This window comes from Stegostoma tigrinum, chromosome 13 (genome assembly GCF_030684315.1).
Source record: "Stegostoma tigrinum isolate sSteTig4 chromosome 13, sSteTig4.hap1, whole genome shotgun sequence".
Classification (NCBI taxonomy): domain Eukaryota; kingdom Metazoa; phylum Chordata; class Chondrichthyes; order Orectolobiformes; family Stegostomatidae; genus Stegostoma; species Stegostoma tigrinum.
This window is the reverse complement of record NC_081366.1, coordinates 36,285,642-36,309,709: the sequence shown is the minus strand read 5'-3', so window position 1 is coordinate 36,309,709 and position 24,068 is coordinate 36,285,642. Positions and strand designations below refer to the sequence as shown.

Genomic DNA, 24,068 nt, shown 5'->3' with positions numbered 1-24,068 from the left:
TGCACATGGTAAGATTGCAGAGCTTAGATCTGATCTGTTGATTGTAAGACTTTTTTTTCCCAATCGGGTTTACAGCATACTGCTTCTGAAGTTTGGCTAGTCCTGTCTTGTAGCTTCACCAGCTTTGCATTTCATTTTGACATGTTCTTGGTGTTATTCCTGGCATATCCTCCTGTACCCTTCATTTGGACTAAGGTTGATCTCTTGGCTTGCTGATAAGTGGAGCGATGGATATCTATTCAGTTAGGTTACAAACTGTATTGGAGAACAATTGTCTTTTCTGGTTACCAGTTTTTAGTTGCCAGATCTGTTTGAAGTCTATCCTAGAAACTAGTGTCAAATAATATGACTGAGGGTACCTTCAATGTGAGGACTTTATAAGGAACATGCGATAGTCACTCTGATTTTGTCATGGACAGTTACACTTATAATCCGCAACACACAGTTTAGTATCCATTGTTTTTTGGGACTTTTTCAGTAGTGCTCTACCAAGCCACTTTTGATGGGCATTGAGGCAGCCCACCTAGAGAGTACATTGTGAGCTTGATGCTCCCTCTGCGCTTCTTTCAACCAGTGCTCACTTTGGAGGACTGACTTATCTGCCAAAGTGTCACGATGTGTGCTAGCCTGCAGGGAAGTTTCTTTACATGTGTTTGTCCTGATGCCATGAAATTTAATGGCGATCAGTGTCAAAGTTGAACACTTGCCAGCAACTCATTTTCTGATAATATGCCTGTGTTGCTGCCTCTGGTGGCTCTGGTCTGCTGGTGTATAGGACACACCCAGGGTTGATTATGTTGTCAATGATATTAGAAGGTATGATTTTTGAGCAGGACTATGTTGGGCTGTTGCTTGATCAGGCAATGGGTCAGTGCTGCGATTTTTTTTTTTTTTTTAGCTCAGCCCCCCAGATGTTGGTGGTGTATGCATGGCTGTGTTTGTTGTCATTTCCACTGTCCACATCAAAGCTTTCCAAAATAGGTACTGTGACCTCAGGTGGCTCATGAAAACTGGCAACAATTTTAAACCCTCTCAATGGGCAGGAGAAATGTTTCGAGAAGCTCTGGCCCAGGTCCATGTCTGATTTTTATCCCTTTGTAGAATTTGATACAAATTGGCCTTTTTTTTGGAGAGGATTTAAAAGCTGCATTGCTGTGGGTCTAGATTTACATGTAGGCCAAACTATGTAAGGATGGCAGATATCCAGGATGTTGAACCGGTGGGCTTCTACAAGATTTGACAGTGGTTTAATTTTTGTCATTAGACAAGCTTTTAGTTCTAGACTTAATTAAAAAAATCCAGATTTCAACACACATATGGTGGGATTCCAAGCATGTAATTGAAACATTTAGCCTGACCTTCTGGATTTCTAGTGCAGTGTCATTACCACTACATCATTGTGTCTCCATTTATCTTTGTAATTACCTGCTTCCATGTACTTTGTGTACAATGCAACTTGTCTTTATGTCATCAGCAAATTTGGATGTTGATGCTGCTGTCGTCATCTTTATTCATGACCTTTGTTAATGATTTGAGATTCCAACAGGCCTTTAACAAGAGGATATCACTAGCCATGCCCAGCCTTTTTCTTGTATTCCATCTTTTGCCGTTTGCCAAATTTCTTGACCATTTGCCCTTAATTGTAGCTAACAGCATCTTCGAAACTTTGGCCTTTCAGAAGGCATTTGTTCCAAGTAATATTCATCTCCTTACTAAATTAGCTACCTCTTCAAAACACTCTAAGGTTTTTTGGTCCTTCACAAATCAGTGCTGGATCTCTGATCTGCTGAAAATTGAGACATTGTCATTTTATTTTTATTTTTAGCAGTTGTTGGACCTACCAGTATATAGTTCTGTGTTTTCCTCCATCACCTTGCTTAAACAATGAAGTGACGTTTAGTTACCCAGTTTAAAAGTGAACTTTGAAAGATGATAGTAAGAGCATCTGTCAGGTTCTTGCCTTAGTTTCTTTTAAGTTTCTTTTAAGTTGCTTTTCAATTGTACAACCTTTCTAAAGGTATTCTATAGTATGCTCATTTGTATTGCTTTTAATATGCAAGGAATTAGTTTTCAGATAATATTTGTGTGGGTAACTGCACTTGCAGCTATTTTGTCATATAAGGATGTCAAAACTAATAGTGCATAGCAAATATGAAGCCTCTTTTCAGAAAGAAGGGGCCAGAAAGCAGGCTACTGCAGGCCTGTTAGCCAAGTAGTTGTTATAATGATAATGCAGGAATCTATTAAGGGGACTGCAACAGGGAACGTTGAAAGAGAATCAGAAGCAGGAAGATTACCAATGTGCCATACTCTTAGAGTAAATGATCACTAATGCCACCAATAATTTTGGGTCCACTGAAACATTTAAATGGATAATTAGAATAGCACCATTAGATGTGATTAGTTGATGAACTATTTTCTATCTTTGGATGATAAACCTATTAATGAGGAGTAATTTCATAAATTTGCCATGTGCTGCATGTAGGTATTTAAATTGTTTAATAATCTGGAGGAAGTGCCTCCACACTCATACTGTGAACACTTAAATTTTGCAGTTCAAATTCTAAGTGGCCCACTTATGAGTTTTTTTTTTGTCCTTCCTTCAAATACTTACATTCAAAGTTCGGCAAAATCCATTAGAGTAATTTTAGGATGTAAGCCAGATCATGATAGGGACATATTGGTAGGTGCTTCACTGCCATGCTCCTTTTTGTTGCCACTTGTTTTTTTGTCCATGTTCACAAATGTAAAGGACTGTCTTTGGTACGCAGTTTAATTTTAGCCTAGAAGCGCAACAAATAGTAATTGTAGGATTTCTAACTTTTGCTGTGGATAAAAAAGCTTCCATTTATATATTGCCTTGCATGACCACTCAGCATGTTACAACTTCTGAAATAACTTGTCCAAGCGTTGTCATTTGTAGTAATTGAGGGAAAACTAAATCAGTTGGACTACAGCAAACTTCTGTGAAGGGTAAGTGAGCTTGGCTGCACAGCAGTTTTCCTGTGAGTTGTTTGCGGAGCAAAAATCATTAGCCAGACAAAAGTCCTGCTATTAGTACAAATAGTTCTGTGGATCTTTGACACCGGAGAAGGCAAAAGGCAGCAATTCCAGTGTGATATACCTTCGTACTGAACTGGAATGTAGTCTGAAATTTTGTCACGAAGTCTTGGGATCAAACTTGAACCCTCAGCTTTCTGACTAAGGTAAGAGAGCTGAGCCACAATTGACCTCATGAAACATAAAGGTAATCTTAAAAATAAATTGGAATAACATGATGGAAAGCTCTTAACTTTGACTGAAATTTGCCATTTTTGAGGCTGGTGCCTAAGAGGAGGAAGCCATTCAGCCCCCTGAGCCTATTAAATCTTCAGTTAGAGTATGGCTGATATGTGTCTTAATTCGATTTATCCGTATGCTTACAAAAGCCCATTAGCTTCGCTTTTGAAATTGTCAACTGACCTTGCCCCAACTTCATTTTTGGATGTGTGCTCCAGATTTCCTCTACCCGCAGTTCAAGAAGTGCCTACAGACATCACTTCTAACTACTGAATCACCTTTCAAATTTATACCCTCCAGTTCTGAACCCCTCCTATCAGGCGAAATAGTTTCTTGCCACTAAATTGTATACAAATGTAGCTATAACAATACAGAATAACATTTTTAATTGGAATCCATGGTTGCATTATGAATGCTTCAGTTGTTATGGCCCCTCCCAGCTGCTGATATTATTGGAAAAGTCAGATCGCAGACTGAAATCCTGCATGATTTTTGTTTGATATTGTCTTTAACAAGGTGGTCTTTCACTGAAACACGCTCAATGATGTAGATTTAACATAGAACATTACAGCACAGTACAGGCCCTTTGGCCCTCGATGTTGTACCGATCTGAAGCCCATCTCACCTACACTATTCCATGTACGTCCATATGCTTATCCAATGACGACTTAAATGTACCTAAAGTTGGCGAATCTACTACCATTGCAGGCAAAGCGTTCCATTCCCATACTACTGAGTAAAGAAACTACCTCTGACATCTGTCCTATATCTTTCACCCCTCAATTTAAAGCTATGCCCCCTAGTGCTCGCTGTCACCATCCTAGGAAAAAAGCTGTCCCTATCCACCCTATCTAACCCTCCTATATGTTTCAATTAAGTCACCTCTCAACCTTCTTCTTTAATGAAAACAGCCTCAAGTCCCTCAGCCTTTCCTCCGTAAGACCTTCCCTCCATACCAGGCAACATCCTAGTAAATCTCCTCTGCACCCTTTCCAAAGCTTCCACATCCTTCTTATAATGCGGTGACCAGAACTGTATGCAGTACTCCAAGTGCGACCGCAGAGTTTTGTACAGTTTCACCGTAACCTCTTAGTTCCGGAACTCGATCCCTCTATTAATGAAAGCTAAAACACTGTATGTCTTCTTAACAGCCCTGTCAACCTGGGTGGCAACTTTCAAGGATCTGTGTACATGGACACCAAGATTTAGTTTTAATAAATAAAACAGAAGTCTCGTGCAAAAAGAATGAACATAAAGTATAACAAATTATGCTGTTTATATCTAATACAAGTTTAAAGATTTCAGAACACAGTGAAGTTCAGTCCCAATAATCCCAAAGGCATCCCTTTTTAATACTCGTGGAGATTCCTTTTTCTGTCACATCTGTATGTTTGATTTTAGACTGGAAATTGAATCCACAGTTAAGAATCTGATAACTTCTCCCTTGAATCTTTATACAATGAGCTTAGACTTATTCAACTTTTAAATATTTGAAATTTTTAACCAACCACATCTGGTCTGGAGCTTTCAAACTAAACTCCTTACACCTGCGGTGACCTATTTCTTAGCAGATCTAAACTGTCTCCGTTCTTTAGGAGCAACTGTATTACATGTCCAGCTTCAACGAAGACATCTGCAAAGCTGAAACAAAAGTTTTTTCAAAGCTATGGGCATTTTCCCTTGAACCCAAAACAGTTTTTCTAACTGAAGCTTATAATGGACATCACTGTTTACTCTATTCACTTGTAAAACTCACTGGATGACAACCAAATCTCATTACTTTTCAGGAAGAGTCTCATACTGTTTTTCAGAAAAAATGTATTTGTTAATCATTAAACCCATTTTTGGAGACTGACCAACCCACATGTCACTTATTCAAAATCGGCACTGAAATAAATGATATTAAAATACACGACTTGTATCAATCCTTATGGTAAATTGCTTGCATGTGTGATTTAAAAAAAAATGGAACATGTCATCTGTCTCATGCATGTGATCACTGAATCCTGGTGAAGCAAAGAAACTGGTATTGCAACCAAATTGAATTTTGGTAAAACTATGGTACTAGCATAAGTCGAGTACATTATCTGAAATACATTTGGCTTTCCTAGAGTATCCAGTTCTATCATTTGCGTAGTTACGTGACCATAATTGCCTCATACCATTTCTTGCAAGCACCAGTGATCAAATTATTATGTTCTAGATCAATGCAGACATTTGACTGCTTGCACTCTGGCATTGCACCATCCTTGTTCTGTGGAAATGCCTGTTCCCTGCATGACCGTACATGTAACTGGATTACAGTCTCAGCAGAAATCTGTTTTAATTTGAGACACCGGTCCTAATTTAATGTAAGCTGATTCTAACTGACCAGATCAGTGACATCATTTTGTAAGATAGACCACTGTTCATCGTTCAATTAGATCACCACGTATTCTTCTTTACACAAAGGTCTAAACCTTGACGATGCAATATGTCCTTAATTTAACTCCTTTTAGACCACCCTGTCATTCTGATAAAAGATGGCAATCCTAAAACTAATCTGTTTTACCTGAGGCTTGCTGTCTAGAGCACAACACAATACTCAGAATAAGTAAAAACAGAAAATGCTGGAAAAGCTGTGGTTTCTGGTCTGGTAGCATCTGTGAACTGTGAAACACGACTGATGTTTTAGTTTCTTCTGTCTCTCTTCGGAAATGAGCCAAAGAATGTTGTTATATTTCTCGCCAGTTCACTTTCATAGCCAGTTTTCTTCCTGTATATTAGCTTTTTCATTATCTGCTTGTTCCTAAAAGATAACCTTGCAATCCTCTAGCCTACCACTAGTTTTCGCTATTTCATATGCCTTGGCTTTGGTGGTGAGTACTGTCTTTGGCCACATTTTTATTAACCATTCTTCTTGTGGAGCTCTCTTATTTGAATTAATTTTTGTTGTGCGTTATGAAATATCTGCTCACCCACAGACTTTCCTCTGTCTATTTTCCAAGCTTGCTTTAGATGATTTTTTTCATACCTCTGTACCCTTTATGTTGAGGACACCAGTTTGAGTTCCAAGCTCTCTCTCCCTTAAACTGTATTTGAAGTTCTATCATCGTGATTGCTACTGCCCAGAGGATCCTTAACTCTCCAATCTTTTATTAATCCTACCTCAAAACACAATGCTAGATCTGAAATAGCCTGTTCCAGATTGTTTCTGCAAGCAGTACATTGCATAACCTATCCCTGATGCACTTTACATTTAATCTTCCATGTTACCTTTGCCTGTCTCTGATTTTGTCTTCAGGAAGTAGATAAAACCACCCATGATAATTGTAGTGCCCTTTTTACACACCTCCATTTTTGATTTATAATTTGTCCTATAGTGAAAAGATTCTTTGAGCCGATAGACAATTCTTACCGATGACTTTCTCTTTTTCTATACCTTATTTCCATCCAAATGGATTCTGCATCATGTTCTATTGTGCCTATGTATCACTACTCATCACAGTGATATATCGTTTATTAGCAAAGCTACTTCAGCACCTACCTTTTTGCCTATTCTTCTGGAACATTTGAATACACTTGAATATTAAGTTCACAGTTATGGGTCACCATGCAAACGTGTTTCCATAGAGCTGTTGGGTCATATTCAGTTACTTCTAATTGCCATAAACTCATCTGTCTTGTTATAAATCTGCATGTATTCAGACTAAGTGCCTTTAACTTTGGTTTTTCTTTTAAAAAATCATTCTTACTCTGGTACTCATGTCTGCTGCACTCTTCTATGTATATTTTCAACCCCCTCCTGTCATACATTGATTATTGTTTGCCTCTTCACCAACCTGCACTTTGTTACACTGTTTTGAACTTTTTACACTTCCTTTCTCTTGAATTGCCCACCCTCCCTAATTAGTTTCGGGACCTAGGTATAACCGTCATTCTACGATTCACCCTGACCCCAGAATGGTTCTAATGAAGCCTGTTCCGATTGACAGTTTTGTAGATCGCATCAATTATTGGTCTAGAAAACTGACTTGCTCTAATTGAGTGAACTTGTCTTTTATGTTATTATAGTATGTTTGGTTTGCCCAGTGTGTCCGAAGGTTAACATTACCCATAATTACTGCATAATCCTTGTTGCCTACACCTCTTATTTCCTGACTAGGGATTTAACTGATGCAACAGTCGACATTAGGCAGCCTATGTACAACCTATGCCAATGTTTTCTACCCTGTGTTGTTTGAGGTATATCCAAACTGATTGCACTGTCGGCTTTCTGTGTTAGATCCTTTCCTCCACAATCTTTATCCAATCACTTACTATCAGGACAACCCTTCTTTTCCTTTCTTTAAATTAGGTTTTCCTGATGTTCCCATAGTTTGAATTTGCAGCCATCTGTTCACAATAGCAGTAGTCCAGACTCATTAATTTTTATGTCTGTCAGTAATTAATCTGTTTTGTAACAAATACTTGGTGTTTATTATACTGTCTTAGCTTTTTCACCTTAATCTCTCATTTGAGTTTCATTCCTTCTTTAGCTATTCTACTTATTTTTATTCAAAATAACTCTCTAATCTTACTCTAATTCTAAATTCTAATCTACAACCTTGAGAAATTGCTCTTAGTGCTTTTGAATCTACCCATTGCTAAATCTTTGTACCCACTTCAGAAATGTTAAAATCCTGTATACTTGTCGAGTTATTGACTTGACTAGGACACTAGTCCAACTCCAGTGCAACCTGTCCCAACAGATTAGCTCCATCTTTTCCCCAGGCGTGGTGTCATTGGCCCTAGAAATGGCTTCATTTTAGGTGGAGGATTTCAGTTGCCCATCACCAAATGTGACTTGATAGCACCACTACTGGCAGAGCTCTTAAGGACACAGCTACTAGGTTGGGTCTGTGACCAGGACTTAGTCCTGAGCAATCTCTGATTCATAACTGTGTTTACTCCAACTGATACAGTCACAGTACAGTCCTTGAGGAGACTGAGTCCTGCCTTCACTTTGTAAGGCACTGCTGCCTTGTTGAATGGGATAGATTTTGAAGAGATCTAGAAACTCATGATTGTACATCTTCAAGATGCATTGTTGTGGCACAGTTGTATTCAACTGCAATCTGTAGCCTCATGACCTAGCAGATGCTCCATTCTACCATTATTACCACCAACCAGACAGTCACTTCAGGACGATATGGCAGTAGCAACAAGAGGCTTTCCTAAAAATTTCAACCTAGTGATGATGTAACACAGGGCTACTTGCATGCCCCCAGATGACGTAAGCGGCATACACTAAACAATTCTATTACAACAAATGGATCAATCCAAGCTCTGCAGCTGCACCACAACCAGCCATCAATGGTGGAGGACAATGAAACAATCCACTGGAGGAGAGACTGCACAAATATTTCCATCCTCAATAATGGGAGAGTTTGGCACTTGTGTGAAAACAAGTCTGTAGCATTTGCAAGCATCTACAAGAAAAGTGGCAAATGTATGATTTATCTCCTCCTTCTCTTGAGGTCCCCAACATCGCAGATGCAAGCCTGAACTAATTTGATTTACTCCTGATGACATCATGAAACGTCAGATAGCACTGGGTGCTGCAAAGGCTATTGGCCCTGACAATATTAGTATTGTATGATGGCCAATTTGTCCTTGTGTAGTTGCCTTATTACTAGAGAGATGTCAGTGTTCTATGTCCAGTCTACAGAAAGTGGGGCAAAACTAATCTAACCAATTACAGCCCCATGTCTACTCTCAATCTCAAGAAAAGTTATGGAAGGTGTGTATGATAGTGCGTTGAAGGAGCGCCTGCTCAATGTTTTTGGCGGTGCTCAGTTTGGGTTCGACCAGACACACAGCTCTTGACCTCGTTACCTATAACCACATGGACCACAACGATTCAAGAAGGCAGCTCAGCATCCCTTTCTTGAGGGCAATTAGTCATGACCAATAAAACTGGTCTGTCTAGCAATGGCCACATCTTCTGAATGAATTTTAAAAAGTTTTCTGTTTTTAGAAAAGCATAGAAAACAAAATACAGTGCTAGTATCTTTGGAAGCTGAAAGAATTAAGTGTTTTGTTTGCTTCTGAATTAAATGACTTTCAATCTATAGATGGTTTTATGAATAGCTGATTGCACTGTAGTGAGAAATATTTGTTTCTCTGTGCTGAATTGTGCAATTCACCTCTTCAGTCTGGATAACAGTATCCGATTGCTGTTCAGAAATTCTAGGTGAAAAGGACAGTCAGCCAATATTTCAGCTAAAACATGAAAAATGACAAAACCATCATGTACAGCTAATGCTGGTTTGAAGCATCCTCAAGGCTTTTGAAGAAGTTAATAAATGAGAAGATGTTTCATGAGGCATTTCTAGCTTTTGTGTGACTGTTGATATTTAACAAAGTTGTCAGAATTGCAGCAGCCATGCTTTTGAGATAGGAATACAAAATTCTAACTAAGAGAACTAGAATGTCAGAATAATTCAGGTCCAGTTAATATAACATTGCCAATGACTTGATAGTATTGTTTATATAAAAAAATTTCAAATTACTAATCAATAATAGGAGATTTTGAATACTAAAGTAAAATGACTTGCATTTTAAAATATTCAAATTAGTATATTCGGATAATGGGACCTAGGTAATGTCTGTTTTAACTTCTCGGAACTACTAATAAAAGACTCCTGGCTATTTGAAGAGTTGTTTGAATGAGTGTCCAAAACAGAATTTACTGTCTTATATAACTTCAATGTTTTGTTTTTGCAGGCCAGGAAGTACTTCTGTTTCTGAAATTGACATAGGCAGTTCTTTCATGTTAACCTTGGTGAGTAAGAACCTGATTAGAAGCTTTATGATAGCATGTGAAACATTTGCTGTTATTTTTTTGAATGTGCAAACACACATTTTACTGCAGAATAAGTTTATTCTTAATCCATGAATCCTGTTTAAAAAGCTAATTATTTTAAATTACACCAAATTTAAAGAAAATAATGGAGTGATTATGATTATTTTTAAGACATTCTCCTTAGAAGTGATGGATGATTTTAACCTTGAGTTTAAGAGCAATGACTTTAAAATTAAGCAAGCAAGTCCTAAAGGCTGATGGAATGCAACAAAGCTTTTTGGCAAAATTGTTATAAAGATTGAATCTTTTTATTCCATATTTTTGATTTATGGATTAACATAGGAAAATGACTGTTTTAAAACACAGACTGGGGAAGAAGTTGCTGCACTTTATTCATCTGGTATATGATATTTGTGATAGCTAGAATTTTACATTTGGGTATATTTCTATTAAAAGAAACCGTTGCACCAACAGTTTTTACAGATTAAGACTTCTATAGCCAACTTGTCTTTACTGGTGATCCACGTGAATCCACTGCTAGAACTGCTGAGTGAACTTGTACTGATTTTTCTTCCAGTAAAACTGTAACTTCTCTTATTTTGCCAAGGATATTTTTTCTAAAACTTATGATTTCCCCCTTTTGATCACTTGTCCATTTGGATAGTTCAATTGCTACTTTTTTTGAGAGGGGGAGAGAGAGAGAGAACATCTTTTTGGCTAAATATTTTCGTATATCTCAAGATCCTGACAGAGATTCAGTCCTTTTTATTTCTATTACAATGAATGTGGAATAAATGTTTATAAATTTAATTGTCTATCAATTAAATATAATTTAATCCTAAATAACATGAAAGTCGTTAAATTTCTTTGATATGAAAAAGCTTCTATTTTAGTTATAGATTTGCATTTGAAATAAAACTTATCATAAGCTTAGCAAAGGAGAGACTGAGTGCTTACCTCTTGTGGTGACAACAGAAGCAATTTATCTGTTTCAGTGAATGGATCTCCTCCCAGTGGAAACTATCCCCTTTTTAACAAGGCAGCCGATAATTAGCAATAGAGGGAAATCAATGGGCAGGTGAAGGAAATGAATTATTGACGCTCTTTACACTGCTAGATAGTCTGAATATAATGTACTTTGCAGCCTGAGAGTACAAAGCCACCTGTTTACTCAGTCCTTTAAAGACTATGAAAAGTGAACAACAAATATGAGACGAATGTCACTTGACTTGCCTTCAAAACAAAAATCCTGTGGAATCTTTTATGGAATGAAGGTTGCTGAGCATAAAGATAAGTCAGTGATGAGGAAATAGATCATTAACAAAAAAATCCAGTGCAAACTTTTCAGTTGTTTGATTAGGCCAATTGATCAACTTCAGAATAACCATTACACTTTCACAAGTAAATAAATATGTTTGGAAGATCAGATTTACTACCAAAACAACTTCAACCATTTGATAATTCTGGCTGTAGCCTCACTGAAGTGTTTGCTTAATTTGAATACGCATCTAGTATTGGAGGCAGATATTACCAGTGACCACTTTCAGCAGCATAGAACCTAGCCATTGCCTATGACATTCATTAGCATTACAGTCACTTAGATCCACAGTTATCAGAGCCTGTGGGTTACTATTGATCAGAAACTGAACTGGGCTACCCATGTCAATACTATGGTTGCAAGACCAGGTCAGACATTATGAATCCCATCATTTTTAACACCTCTCCTGACTTCCCAAAAACTATCTGCCATCTACAAGGTTCAAGTTAGGGATGTGATGAAATACACTCCACTTGCCTGGATGAATGAAACTCTAATAATACTCAAGATGCTTGATGCCATACATGCCAAGAGGGGAAAGTATGTGGGAATTTGAAGTTCCTCTCTAAGCCACTTGCCATTTTGATCAGAAAATGCATCACCATTCCTTCGCTGTTGTTGGATCAAAATCCTGGAGCTGTCTACCTAACAACATTATTGTAACTGCAACAGTTCTGGGTTGCAGCTCATAGTCATCTTCTCAAGGGTAACTGCAGATGAGCAACCAATGCTGGCCCAGCCAGTGAAGTTCATGTCCAGTGAACGAATATGAAAAAAATATTTTAAGTACATGTCAACTTTTACTCATGGATTCTTCTACTTCTACTTTTCCTTGGAAGTTGTATTCATTTGGACTAACAATTACATATTGATTTAAGCAGCACAGTGGCTCAGTGGTTAGCACTGTCGCCACACAGCAGCAGGGACCCTGGTTAAACTCCAGCCTCCTGAGGTGACTGTGCAAACTCCCCATGTCTGTGTGGGGCTTCCTCCATGTGCTCCAGTTTCCTCCCACTGTCCAAAGATGTGCAGGTTAGGTGGTTTGGCCATGCTAAATTGCCCGTAGTGCCCAGGGATGTTTAGGTTAGGTGGGTTAGACTTGGGAAATACAGGGGTAGGGGAACGATTCTGGTTGGGATGGTCTTTGGTGCAGACTTGTTGCGCCGAATGGCCTGTTTCCACATTGATGGGATTCTATAATTCTAATTGATTACAGATTGATAATAAAATGATTTTAAAAAAAATTTCTTTTTCCATTTATCTTTTAGAATTCATCTGTGGAAATTTATGATTTAAATGCTAATAAAGAGCCCGATGTGCCAAAAAGCCAAGAAGTTTCTAATCAGGATAACAAAGTGCGGCCAGAAATTGCTCACCTTGATCTGAAAAGGGTGACTGAGACAAGTGATTGGGAAGGTAATTTCGGTGTAGTTAATTGAGAATTTAAAAAATTTTTTGAAGTGTACATTTCATGATGTAAGACTATTTCAATAAAACTGGCACTGCTTGATGTTGTATATCATGTTTATTCAAATATTCTAATATGTCCAAATGACTAACTTTTATGTTGTGTGGTATGAGGTTGTGGTATAAAAATTTTTTAAGAGATTCTGCTGCAATAATATTTTGAGAAAATATCAACCAGCGTGGAAGTAGTGGAATCAACAGATGTATTTAGACTTCAAGAAGGCATTCATCAACTTACCTCAAAAGGTTAAGTCATGTGAACCCATGGTGTTGGAGGTAGTATATTGTCACGGATCGAGAACTGGCTGATGGGTAGGAAGCAAAGTGTCGATAAGGGGTTCTTTTTCAAGTTAGCAACCTGTGAACAGTGGGATTCCACATGGATCAGTGCTGGAACGCACCTGTTGCCATATGAATTACTGATTCTAATATGTTGTTGATGTTGGAGGAAGAAAGCAAATGTACTGTGTAGCCAGATTTGAGACAACACTGAAATAAGTGAAAAGGCAAGCTGCTTAGGGGATGGAAACAGTTTAGAGAGATTGTTTAAGGAAATGAGCAAGAAGTTGACAAAATGGACTATAATGTGGGAGGATATGAAGATCTTCATTTTGGAAGAGAGAACAAAATTGCAGAAAGCTGCAGCACAAAAGGACCTGGAGTACTTTCGCTCAACACAGAGCTAGCACACAAGTGCAGCAGGTAGTCAGGAAGGCTAATAGATTGGAATGTAAGAATAGGGAAATCTTACTGCAACTGTGCAAGGAGCTAATGAGACTGCATCTGAGTAGTTTTGGTCCCCTTATTTAAGAATATGTATGGCTGCACTGGAGACAGTTCAGAGAAAGTTAGCAAGGATGATTCCTGTTTTGGAGGGATTGCCTCATGAGCAAAAGATGAACAGGCTGGGAGTCTACTCACTGGAATTTAGAAGCGAGGTGATCTCATTGAAATGTCTAGGATTCCGAGGATATTTCACAGGGTAATTGCTGAGAAGATTTCCAGTCTTGGAATCAAGTAGCACCAGAGGGCATAGCCTCAGAATAAGCAGGTGCCAGTTTAAGACCGAGACACAGAGGAATCTGAGTGTTGAGAGTCTTTGGAATTCCTTGCTGCAGAGAGCTGTGGAGGCATAGTCCTTAGATGTATGTGTAAGGCTGCGATAGATTCTTAAGGAGTAAGGCAATGAAGAGTTATTGGGGAAGGGCAGGAAAGTGGATATAAGGAATATCCGATCAGCTGTGATCCTATTGAATGGCTGAACAGTCTTGAGCCAAACAACCTACTCCTGTTCTTGTTTTCTTATGGTCTTTTTGTGAGATAATGATCCTGGCACAGAAATTATTGATTTTCACATTCTGTATCTAATGCTTGACCACTTGTCACAAAGTACATAATTTTGAATAAAGCTTCAGCTATATTGATTTGATTTGCTAAATTTCTCCATACCCCAAACTTAAGACACTGTACAAAGCTAGTAGTTTGTCCTTTACTCTCAAAGCCTCTACCAATTCATTTTAATACAGGTTTATTATTGTGACACATGAGAAACCAGAGTAAGCTTGCCTTAATTTCATCAAATTCCAGCCAGTAATCAGCCAAATCAACTTAGTTTTATGAAGTTCTTCAAATGTCCTAATCAACATTGCTGCCACTTTGATCTAATCAGTATGGACTGGATTATAGCCATTGGATAAATGCCAGCATAAATGCCAGACTGTAAGAGGATGTTTGAAAACATTTGTGAACTTTCACATGGTTTCTAATAATCAAGATCCACAGCCCAAACCTGTTGCTAACTTGTCACCAAATTGCCAGTTCTCTTTGGATTGTAATAAATGAAATTGAAATGTATTACTGACCCAGTCATGATGATTTGCTGTTGGGATTTAATGTACACTAAGGCAGAATGGAACAGCTTTGAAGTTTCTTACTACCTGGATTAGATACAAACAGAGTGCTTACTGTTGAAACAAATTAGTAATCCTATTTCCACAAGTTGCAATTTTTTATACTTTTAAGCACAAACTAATTGAGAGTTTGTGGTGTAATAAACAAGGTTAGTCATGGCTTGGAAAACCTCCAAATTTAGTCTGACTTTAATATGACCTTTTCAAAAACACTTTTTCATCTGGTGCCATGTTTTAACATTTCCAAAATTAGCATGCTTAAAACTTGGATATGACAGGGGAGAATGAATTTCATTGCTTCCGAATAAGATTACTTCAATAATGATAATTGAGGTTGTGTTAAAGTGACAACATCTTTAAAATCTAAGTGGTGCTTGATTTTCTTGAATCAGAGCTTTATGACTTTGTAGCTTAAGGCCAAACAAAATGTCCAAATTCATTATCTAATGAAAACAGGCAATATCATTTAATTCCATTGAGCATGTTGTGACTGATTTTAATGTTGTAATGAGAAAACTGGGGTGCTGAAGTAAAAACTACCTATTCTGTTGGTTCAAATTGACATTTCAAATATCTAGTGGTACGACTTAAAGAAGAATGGAATCCTTCAGATATCCTAACCAACATTTCTCCCACGAGCACTGATTAACAAATCATTTTAGGCAGAGCCGATGTAGTTTGTGAAAGCAAAATTTGATTTTAATGTATCAGTTGGTCTTTTTGAGGTTAGAAGTAGCTGGACAAATAAAGGTAGTCTGTGGATGCAGTGTATTTAGATTGTCTATCTGAAGGATTCAGTAGATCTAAACAATATGTTACACAAAATTAGAGTTTCTCAGATTGGCTGCTAAAGATTAACATTAATTATGTACTGGTTAGGAAAGAGAAGGCAGAAATTAAAAGGTTATCAATCCAGGATTAGAATGTCAGTGTTTACCACCTGAATCTCTGCTATCAAAGTCAGTCAATAACTGCATGAGGAAACAAAATGTAATGTATACAAATCCTCTAACTTGCAAAACGAGGAGGGAAAGCAAGCTGTGTGAGGAGATTGTGAAATGTGATGTGATCAGCTAAAAATGTGATAGATGGAATGTAATGTTAGAAAGTATGAAATAATCCAACTTGGTAGGAAGAACAGGAAGCAGAATATGTTTGGGGGAAAGAAAAGTGAGACACTAGTAAATATTAGAATTCAGAAGGATTTTAAAGAAATGTACAAAATTCTTGAGGTTCGGCAAGCCATTTGCCAAGGGCTTGTTTTCTCCTGGTTAGGCTAGAACGAAGGATGATTGTCTCATAAGGGGGCAACAGTCTCAGACTAAGATTTCTTTAATTAGATTGTTCATTTAATTCTCAACCTGAGAATTACAGTGACTGCTCAGTTAATGAGAATGTTCAAGACTGGAATATACATGTTTTTGGACACTATGGAATATGAATGAGTAGCATTGGGAAGTGGAGTTAATATGAAATAATAGTAATTATATTCAGTGTTGGAACTGACTCCAAGAAACCTATTACACATTCATGTTATTTTCCAACGCTCTGTATGAGACATTGTTAGTGCAAAATGAATGAGATTTGCTAACAAGATAAAAACTCATTGTAAATGGTGGTTGTGAAATACTTAGGTTTATCTACAGTCTGTATAAAACAAAGTATGTTCTAGATATGAAGGAGACTGTCTAATGTCAAATGGTGACTTGGTTAACAAATGTGAACACAGTAAAAATTTATAGGAAATAACAAGTGTTCTCAAGGTCACTCTGATCTGAATTGTAAAACCAAATACAATCAACAGTAAGAGTGGCTTGAAACCACAACTAGTCAAGTCTCAATAGACATAACTGTCATGCTGACTGTGGAGCAGGTGTTGGAACAGCTAATGTGAGAGAAAAGGCTGAATTCTTCCTCCAACCTGTCTCGGATGCACCTATCCATGACAGGGATGGGAATGATTGCGAGTTAGTAATAGACTTCTAAGGCACAGAAGACTATTTGGTTCTTTGAGTTCCAAACTGGCTCTCTGTAGAGCAGGAGAGCTGGTTCCATTGTCCCTTTTCATTCCCACAGCCTTGTACGTTGTTTTTCCCTCAAGTGTCTAGTCAAGTCTCCTTAGACAGAGGTGGTAGCAATCAATAATTGCAGCCTTATAAAAGCGTTCCAGGCCATTCTCACTCTCTGCATTTAAAAAGAAATTGTACTCTTGCACAGTTCTTGCCCAAAACCTTAAATCTGTATCCCTGATCTTGTACTGTTAACTATTGAAAATGATGTTTTGTTTTATACTTACCTTTTTCTAAATCTCTCTATGGATCTCCTGTTAGCTTCCTTTTTCTTTTGCAGGGAGAACCACTTCAGCTTTTGCCAATCTAGTGGTTTTTAGCTAAACTCCCATATCCCTGAATCAGTTGTGCTAAACCTCCCCTGAGGACTCTCTCTGCAGTCCTGATAGAGATGGTCAGGTCCTAAAGGACATAACTATCAGACTAAACCTGTGGCAAGTGATAAACGAACAAATAAAATGGTGGGGGGGCAGGGGGGTGTGGTGGGGGAACACCAGATAGACTGACTCCCTCCCTTGTGCAAGGGTCAAGGATTGGCTGCAGGATGCCTTTTCCATGGAAAGGTGAACAGCCAGAGGTCGTCGTCTATGTTGGTGCCAATGACTTGGGTAGAAATGGGATGAAGTCTTGAAAGCAGATTTTTATGGAGCTAGCGAGGACGTCTATTGCAGTAACTGGAGCATGCTAGTGAGTGTAGAAACAGGAGAACTGTGCATTTGAACATGTGGCTGGAGAACGAGTGTAAGAGGGCGGACCTCAGAAATCTGAGATGTTCAGGTCAGCATCTTGGCAGGATGGTGCTAGTGTCCCATTTGGGAGAATTGCTGGTGCTATTGGACAGGACTTAAACTGGGCAGGGGTGTAGGATTCTGAAAGGGATCTCCAATTCATTGGAAGTGAAACTGATGAATGGAAATAAAGTAGAAAATAAAAATAAAGACGGACGATGTATAGGCATGCACCAGATAAGATTAGAGAATATTTTTTTAAAGTGTCCGGGTTCGTGACCTGAATGCCCATGGTTCATTTGCCTATACAGAGATGTTATTACAAGGTTGACCAAGCTTAGAAACTGTCTAAGGATACTTGCTATTATTGAGGAAGGATAGGTAAAAACACAGAAGTTGGTGTAGCTCAGATTAGATGTATCCCAGACTACACTGGGAGGCCTGGGCGGTGATTTCAGAGACCCTGACATTGCTGTGGCCAGAAAAGTTTTGAAAAGTGAAGTGTGGCCAATGTGGTACCATTCTTCAAGAAAGTTAGGAGAGATTAACCAGGGAGCTATAGGCCAGAGAGTCTAACATCAGTATTTGGAAAACTGTTGATTTAGATTAGATTCCCTACAGTGTGGAAAACAGGCCCTTCGGCCCAACGAGTCCACATCGCCCCTTGCAGCATCCCACCCAGACCCATCCCTATAACCCACACACCCCTGAACACTACGGGCAATTTAGCATGGCCGATCCACCTAGCCTGCACATCTTTGGACTGTGGGAGGAAAGCAGAGCACCCAGAGGAAACCCACGCAGGCACAGGGAGGATGTGCAAACTCTGCATAGACAGTTACCCGAGGCTGGAATCGAACCCGAATCCCTGGCACTGTGAGGCTGCAGTGCTAACCACTGAGCCACCGTGCTGCCCATGCTACCGTGTTGAGGGGGTGGGTGGGGGGGTGTGCGGTATGTGTGGCAATGAAGGGATGTAATTATTCTTCATGCGGAGAGGCCAGGATTAATTAAGGATATTCAGCATGGCTTTATCAGGGAGAGTCTTGTCTGACAGATTTGATTGAATTTTTCAAGGAGGCCAGAGGGACTTTGTGCAATTGTAAGCATCCTTAAAGGCAAAGGGCAGATAGAAAACATTGCTAAGACAGCATATGGTATGTTTCCTTTATTAGTCTAGGCATTGAATATAAAAGCAAGGAGCTTATGGAGCTGTGTAGAAATGTTAGGCCACAACAGGAACACTGTGCAGTTCTGGTCGCCACACTATAGTGTGGATGCAATTGCTGTCACAAGGGTGTAGCGGATATTCAACAAGATGTTGTCTGAGTTGGAGTGTTTCAGCTATGAAGAAAGGCTAGATCAGTAGGGATTGTGTTTTCCTTAGCGAAGAGGAGACTAAAGCAGGTGGGGACCTGATTTGAGATCTATCAAATTATGAAGGACAAAGATTGGTTAGATAGGAATAAACTTTTGACACTTAGGGGTGTCAGTAACCAGGAGCTGTAAAATTTAAGGCAAGGAGCAGGTAGTTAGAGGGATATAGGGAATAGTTTTTTAACCCAGAGTGTAGTGGGTATCGGTAGGAACCATCACAACATTTAAGTATTTTGATTCAGTTGAAGCACCATAGCGAACAAAGCTGCAGTTAAGTGCTGAAAGATAGGTTTGAGAATTGATAGGTACTGGATGGCTGGTATTGACACAATGAATTGAAGGGTTCTTTGTTCTTGTAAAACTTTGTATAACTAAGTCGTGAGAAAAGAGAACAGTCCATCAGTAGTAGAGGATCTTAGATTGAAGGACCAAGATGGAACTAAGAAATATGAAGGGGCTGTAAATATTAGTGGGAGCTATTTACAAGCCACCAAACTGTAGTGGTAATGTTGGGTATGGCATAAATCAGGAAACTAAAGTTGCGATTATTATTGCAACTCGAATTTATGCACAAACTAAATTAACCAAATCAAAGCTAATACCATAGATTGAGAATTCCTGGAGTCTGTATGAAATGGGCATCTGGTGGTGCATGTTGGGTCAACTAAGGATAAGACAGTTTTGAATTTCATATTGTGTAATGAGAAAAGGCAAATTAATAACATTCCTGTATCACCATAATGTGATAGTTTCACGTTAAGTTTAAAGACATGACATAGTTGATTTCAAAACTAAGATCTTGTTCAAGGAAAGGACATTATGAATTTGAGGGGCGAATTGGGGAAAGTCGCAAAAAGGTATGACCAAAGACAGGTAGTGGCTGCCATTCAAAGAAATTCCCCAAAGTCTGCAACAGAAATTCCCCAATGGCACAAACACCCAAAGGGAACGGTAAATCTACTGAGGTTTACAATTCAAGATAACGATTGTACTTGATCAAAGGAAGTGCCAAAAAAATGCCAGAAAATGGTAACCTTGGCCATTGGCACCAATCAGTCTGATTGAGGAGGATCAGGAAACCTCTCAAAAGGAAGTGAAAATTACAGATGCAAACTAAAAAGTAACAGAAATGTGGACCGTAGAAGCATCCTTCAGTATGTGACAAGAAATAAACTAAAATTCAATTGGATGCAAGATTTGCTCAACAGCAGGAGACAGAGTGTGATGGTGGAGGGTTTTTTTTGGACTGGAGGCGATGTTCCACAGAATCTGTGCTGTGTCCAATTTTGTCATTTATATTGAGATGAGAATGTTTAAAGTGTGGTTAGTAAGTTTGTGGATGACACCAAGATTTATGGTATAGTGGACATCGAAGAAGGTTATTTTTGGTTACAAAGAGACCTTGATCAATTGGGTCCATGGGCTGAAGAGTGGCAGATGGAGTTTAATCTGGATAAATGTGTGGTATTGTATTTTGGTAAAACAAAGGCTAGATTAGAACAATTAGAAGTGAAATCTTGAGTAGTGTCATAGAACGAGTTCTGATGCATAGCTCTTTGAAGTTTGTATCACATGTAGACAGGGTAATTAAGGCATTTAGCATGCTTGCCTTCATTGCTCAGACCCTTGAGTATAGAAGTTAGGATGTTATGTTGAGGTTGTACAGGACAGTGAGCCCCCTTCTGGAGTTCTGGTTGCCCTTTTATAGGAAGGATATTGTTATTGAAGAGGGTTCAGAAAAATTTACCAGGATGCTGCTGAGAATGGAGGGTTTGAGTCACAAGGAGAGGCTGGATAAACTGGAACTTTTTTCACTGGAATGTAGAAGTTTGAGAGTTGACCTTTTATAGACGTTTACAGGTTAATGCGGTGTATAGATAGGAACAGCTGTCTTTTCCGTAGGATGAGATATTTCCAGACTAGGGGGCATGAGAGGAGAAAGCTTTGAAAAAGATATGAGGAGCAATTTTTTTTTAATAGTGGTTCATGGGTGGAATGAACTTCCAGTGGAAGTGGTGGCTGTGGGTATAGTTACACTTATCTAATTGTCTCTAACATTGTTTGAATAAGAAATGTTTGGAGGGATACTGGCCAAGTGAAGGCAGATGGGACCAGTTTAGTTTGGGATTATGGCCAGCTTGGACAATTTGGACTGAAGAATCTGTTTCTGTTGTTGTATGGTTCTGACTTTGAAAAGATTAACCAGGACAAATATGGACCCATTGCAGGTGCAGACCAGAGTTTTAAAAACTGGAGAACAGAAATGATGGAGAAACTTTGCATCTATTCTCAGAAGATAGAGGAAATTTCCCAGATAATCTAGATGACCAAAAAAACCTGAGTGAGCAATTTAAATAAATTAATGCTGTTAATGAATGTGAACGCGAAAGGTTATTCAGATTGAAGGTTGTTAAATTACTGGCTGTATGATCTTCATACTAGAATGTTAAGGGATCTGGCTTGAGAGATAGCGGACGCATTAGTGGTTATCGTTTAAAATTTCCTGTTGACTAGAAAGTAACAAATTTAACTCCTCTGTTTAAGGGGGTAGGATGAGGGAGAATGGAGAACAAGAGTTGTCAATTTGTCATCTGTAGTAGGGAGAAATGTTAGAATCCATTTATAAAGGTTGTGGTTACTGAATGTTCGGAAAGGAATAGCAAACTGAAGCAGAATAAATGTGGATTTATGAAAGGGAAATCATTTGATAAATTTGAGGTTTTCTGTGCATATTACATCTGTCATTAAATAAGGAGGAGTGCATAGCTATGAGGTTAAATTACTGGAATCCCCTTCAGAATAGTGCTGTGGGTGTCGTCACACCACCTGGATTGCAGCAGTTCAAGAAGGCACCTCACCATTTTCTAAAAGGCAGCTATGGTTTACAATAAAGGCTGTCCCAACAAGTGACACTGTCTAGTATGTGAATGAATAAATTTTTAAAAACCATGTCTGCCACTGTCATTTAACCTGATACTTAACTGTGCCTACCAGCCATGTAAACGCCACGTAAATCTAAAAACAGTAGCTGGAATAAACAGTTAACAAGGTGTAGAGCTAGATGAACACAGCAGGCCAGGCAGCATCGGAAGAGCAGGAAGGCTGATGTTTTGGGCCTAGACCCTCCTTCAGAAACATTTCAAAGGAATAAATAGTTGGAGTGTATAACTTGAGTCACTGATCACTATACCCACCCCATATTTTAAATCTGAAATACAGAATAACAATAGGAGCAGACGCATGGGAACAGCTACTTGCTGCCCTTACATTTTAACCATCGAGGTTTGGCAATACCTCTCCATTCCTTTTGCTGAATCCTGCAGCACGCATTATTAGGAAAGATTAGACAGGCTAAGAGTCAGAGTTGACTTGATTGAAATATGCAAGATCTTGAGGAGACTTTAACAGATGGATGTTGAAAACCTATTTCCTCTTGTGGAAAAAAGTAAAACTACAAGTGATTGCTTTAAAAATAGGGGGTCACCACTTTAAAATAAAGATGAGGAAACAGCTTTTCTCTGAAGGTTGTAACTCTTTGGAATTCCCTTCCTGAAAAGGCAGTGGGTGCAGAATCTTGAATTATTTTTAAGACAGATGTAGATAGATCCTTGATTACCAAGGGGATGAAGGATTATTGGGAATGTGCAAGCATGTAAAATGTTGAAGTTAAAATCTGATTAGCCACGATGTTATTGAATAGTGGACAAAGCTCAAAGCCAAGTACCTATTTGCGTTTTTTTTTTAAATTTCTTGTTCACGTGCTGATATACCACTTTGGGAATGTGTTCACACATTGTTCAGTTCTTTGCCACCATCTCCAGACCAATAGGAATTGGTACTAAATGCTTCCTTTGTCAGTGATGCCCAATGCCTGAAATAAAAATGGGATTTAACTAGTACTTTTTAGTTTCAATTTAATCTGTAATATACCCCTCAGATTTTGTGCTACAATTTATCAGTGGATGTTGAAGGAGAATTACAGCTTGTAGCTAGCAATAACACAAACAATACTGGAGTCCATAGTGAAGTCAGTTACATTGGTTTGAAAATAAGTGGTGCTTTTAACAGAAGTGTGGAGTTAGAGGAACACAGCAGATCAAGCAGCATCAGAGGAGCAGGAAAGTTGACATTTTGGATTGGGACCCTTCTTCAGAAAAACTTTCAGAGGGTCTTGACCCAAAATGTCAATTTTCTTCCTCCTAATGCTACCTGGCCTGCTGTGTTCTTCTATTTCCACACTGTTATCTCTGACTCCAGCATCAGCATTTCTTACAATCTTTGGGTGCTTTTAACAGGATGCATTTGTGTGTATTTCTGATTCCTTTGATCAAGGTCCTAAATGCAGAATGAAGCTAAATTTGAGTAATGCTTATACAATTTAATGCTTTTTATTCCAGGTGAGATACCCCAATGGTGACTATACTAAGGTGCATAAGATACAGGGTGGTATACAGATTCTAATATATTAATCATAACTTTCTGATGTGTCACGGCAACAGAATTAAAGGTTTCTGGTGTGAGGAAAAATGTTGATGAATAGCTGGAAAAATGTTGATGAATAGCTGCAACTACTGGCAGGGAAACATGTTGACTACTGGACGAGTGACTCGAATGCAATCAAATGAAAAAAATCATAAATTCAAAGTTGAAGCAATGTAAATTGAAAATTGGTTAGTTCTAACAGGCTAACTTTTGAGTATTTTGATTTTGAAAATACTACTGAAACTTGACATGTGTACAGTATTGCATAAGTAAATCCTTGATTTCCATTTCTACTGATTTCTATTTACTGCTGTTATTCTCTTCTCTTTCTCAAAAAATTGTTTTCTTGATTCTATAATTATTTATCACGTTCTCCACTCTAGTGGAAATTATTCCACAGATACAAGAAATGAGACACATCAGCAAATAGATCCGTAAAAAATCAGTAGAAAAAATATATGCTACTCGGTGTGATTTTACTAATATGGAGCCTGTCAAGATCAGGCTTTGTGACTTGTGTGAGCTGACCAACTCTTATTGATTGAAGCCCAATGTGACTGATTTGTATGGAATTTGAAAAATAACATTAGTCTCTTCCCAAGAAGGTGTTTA

General features: G+C 38.4%; 1 protein-coding gene across 4 annotated transcripts in view; it reads left to right on the top strand.

Moving 5' to 3' along the window:
• The window catches only part of LOC125458118 (protein FAM13B-like), a 118,631-nt gene that overhangs the window by 62,954 nt on the left and 31,609 nt on the right, over nucleotides 1–24,068 (top strand). For all 4 annotated transcript variants that reach the window (XM_048543025.2, XM_048543023.2, XM_048543022.2 and 1 more), the window contains 2 exons: nucleotides 10,027–10,084; nucleotides 12,692–12,839. In XM_048543025.2, the coding sequence (XP_048398982.1) occupies nucleotides 10,027–10,084; nucleotides 12,692–12,839 (206 nt within the window). The remainder of the gene's footprint in view (nucleotides 1–10,026; nucleotides 10,085–12,691; nucleotides 12,840–24,068) is intronic.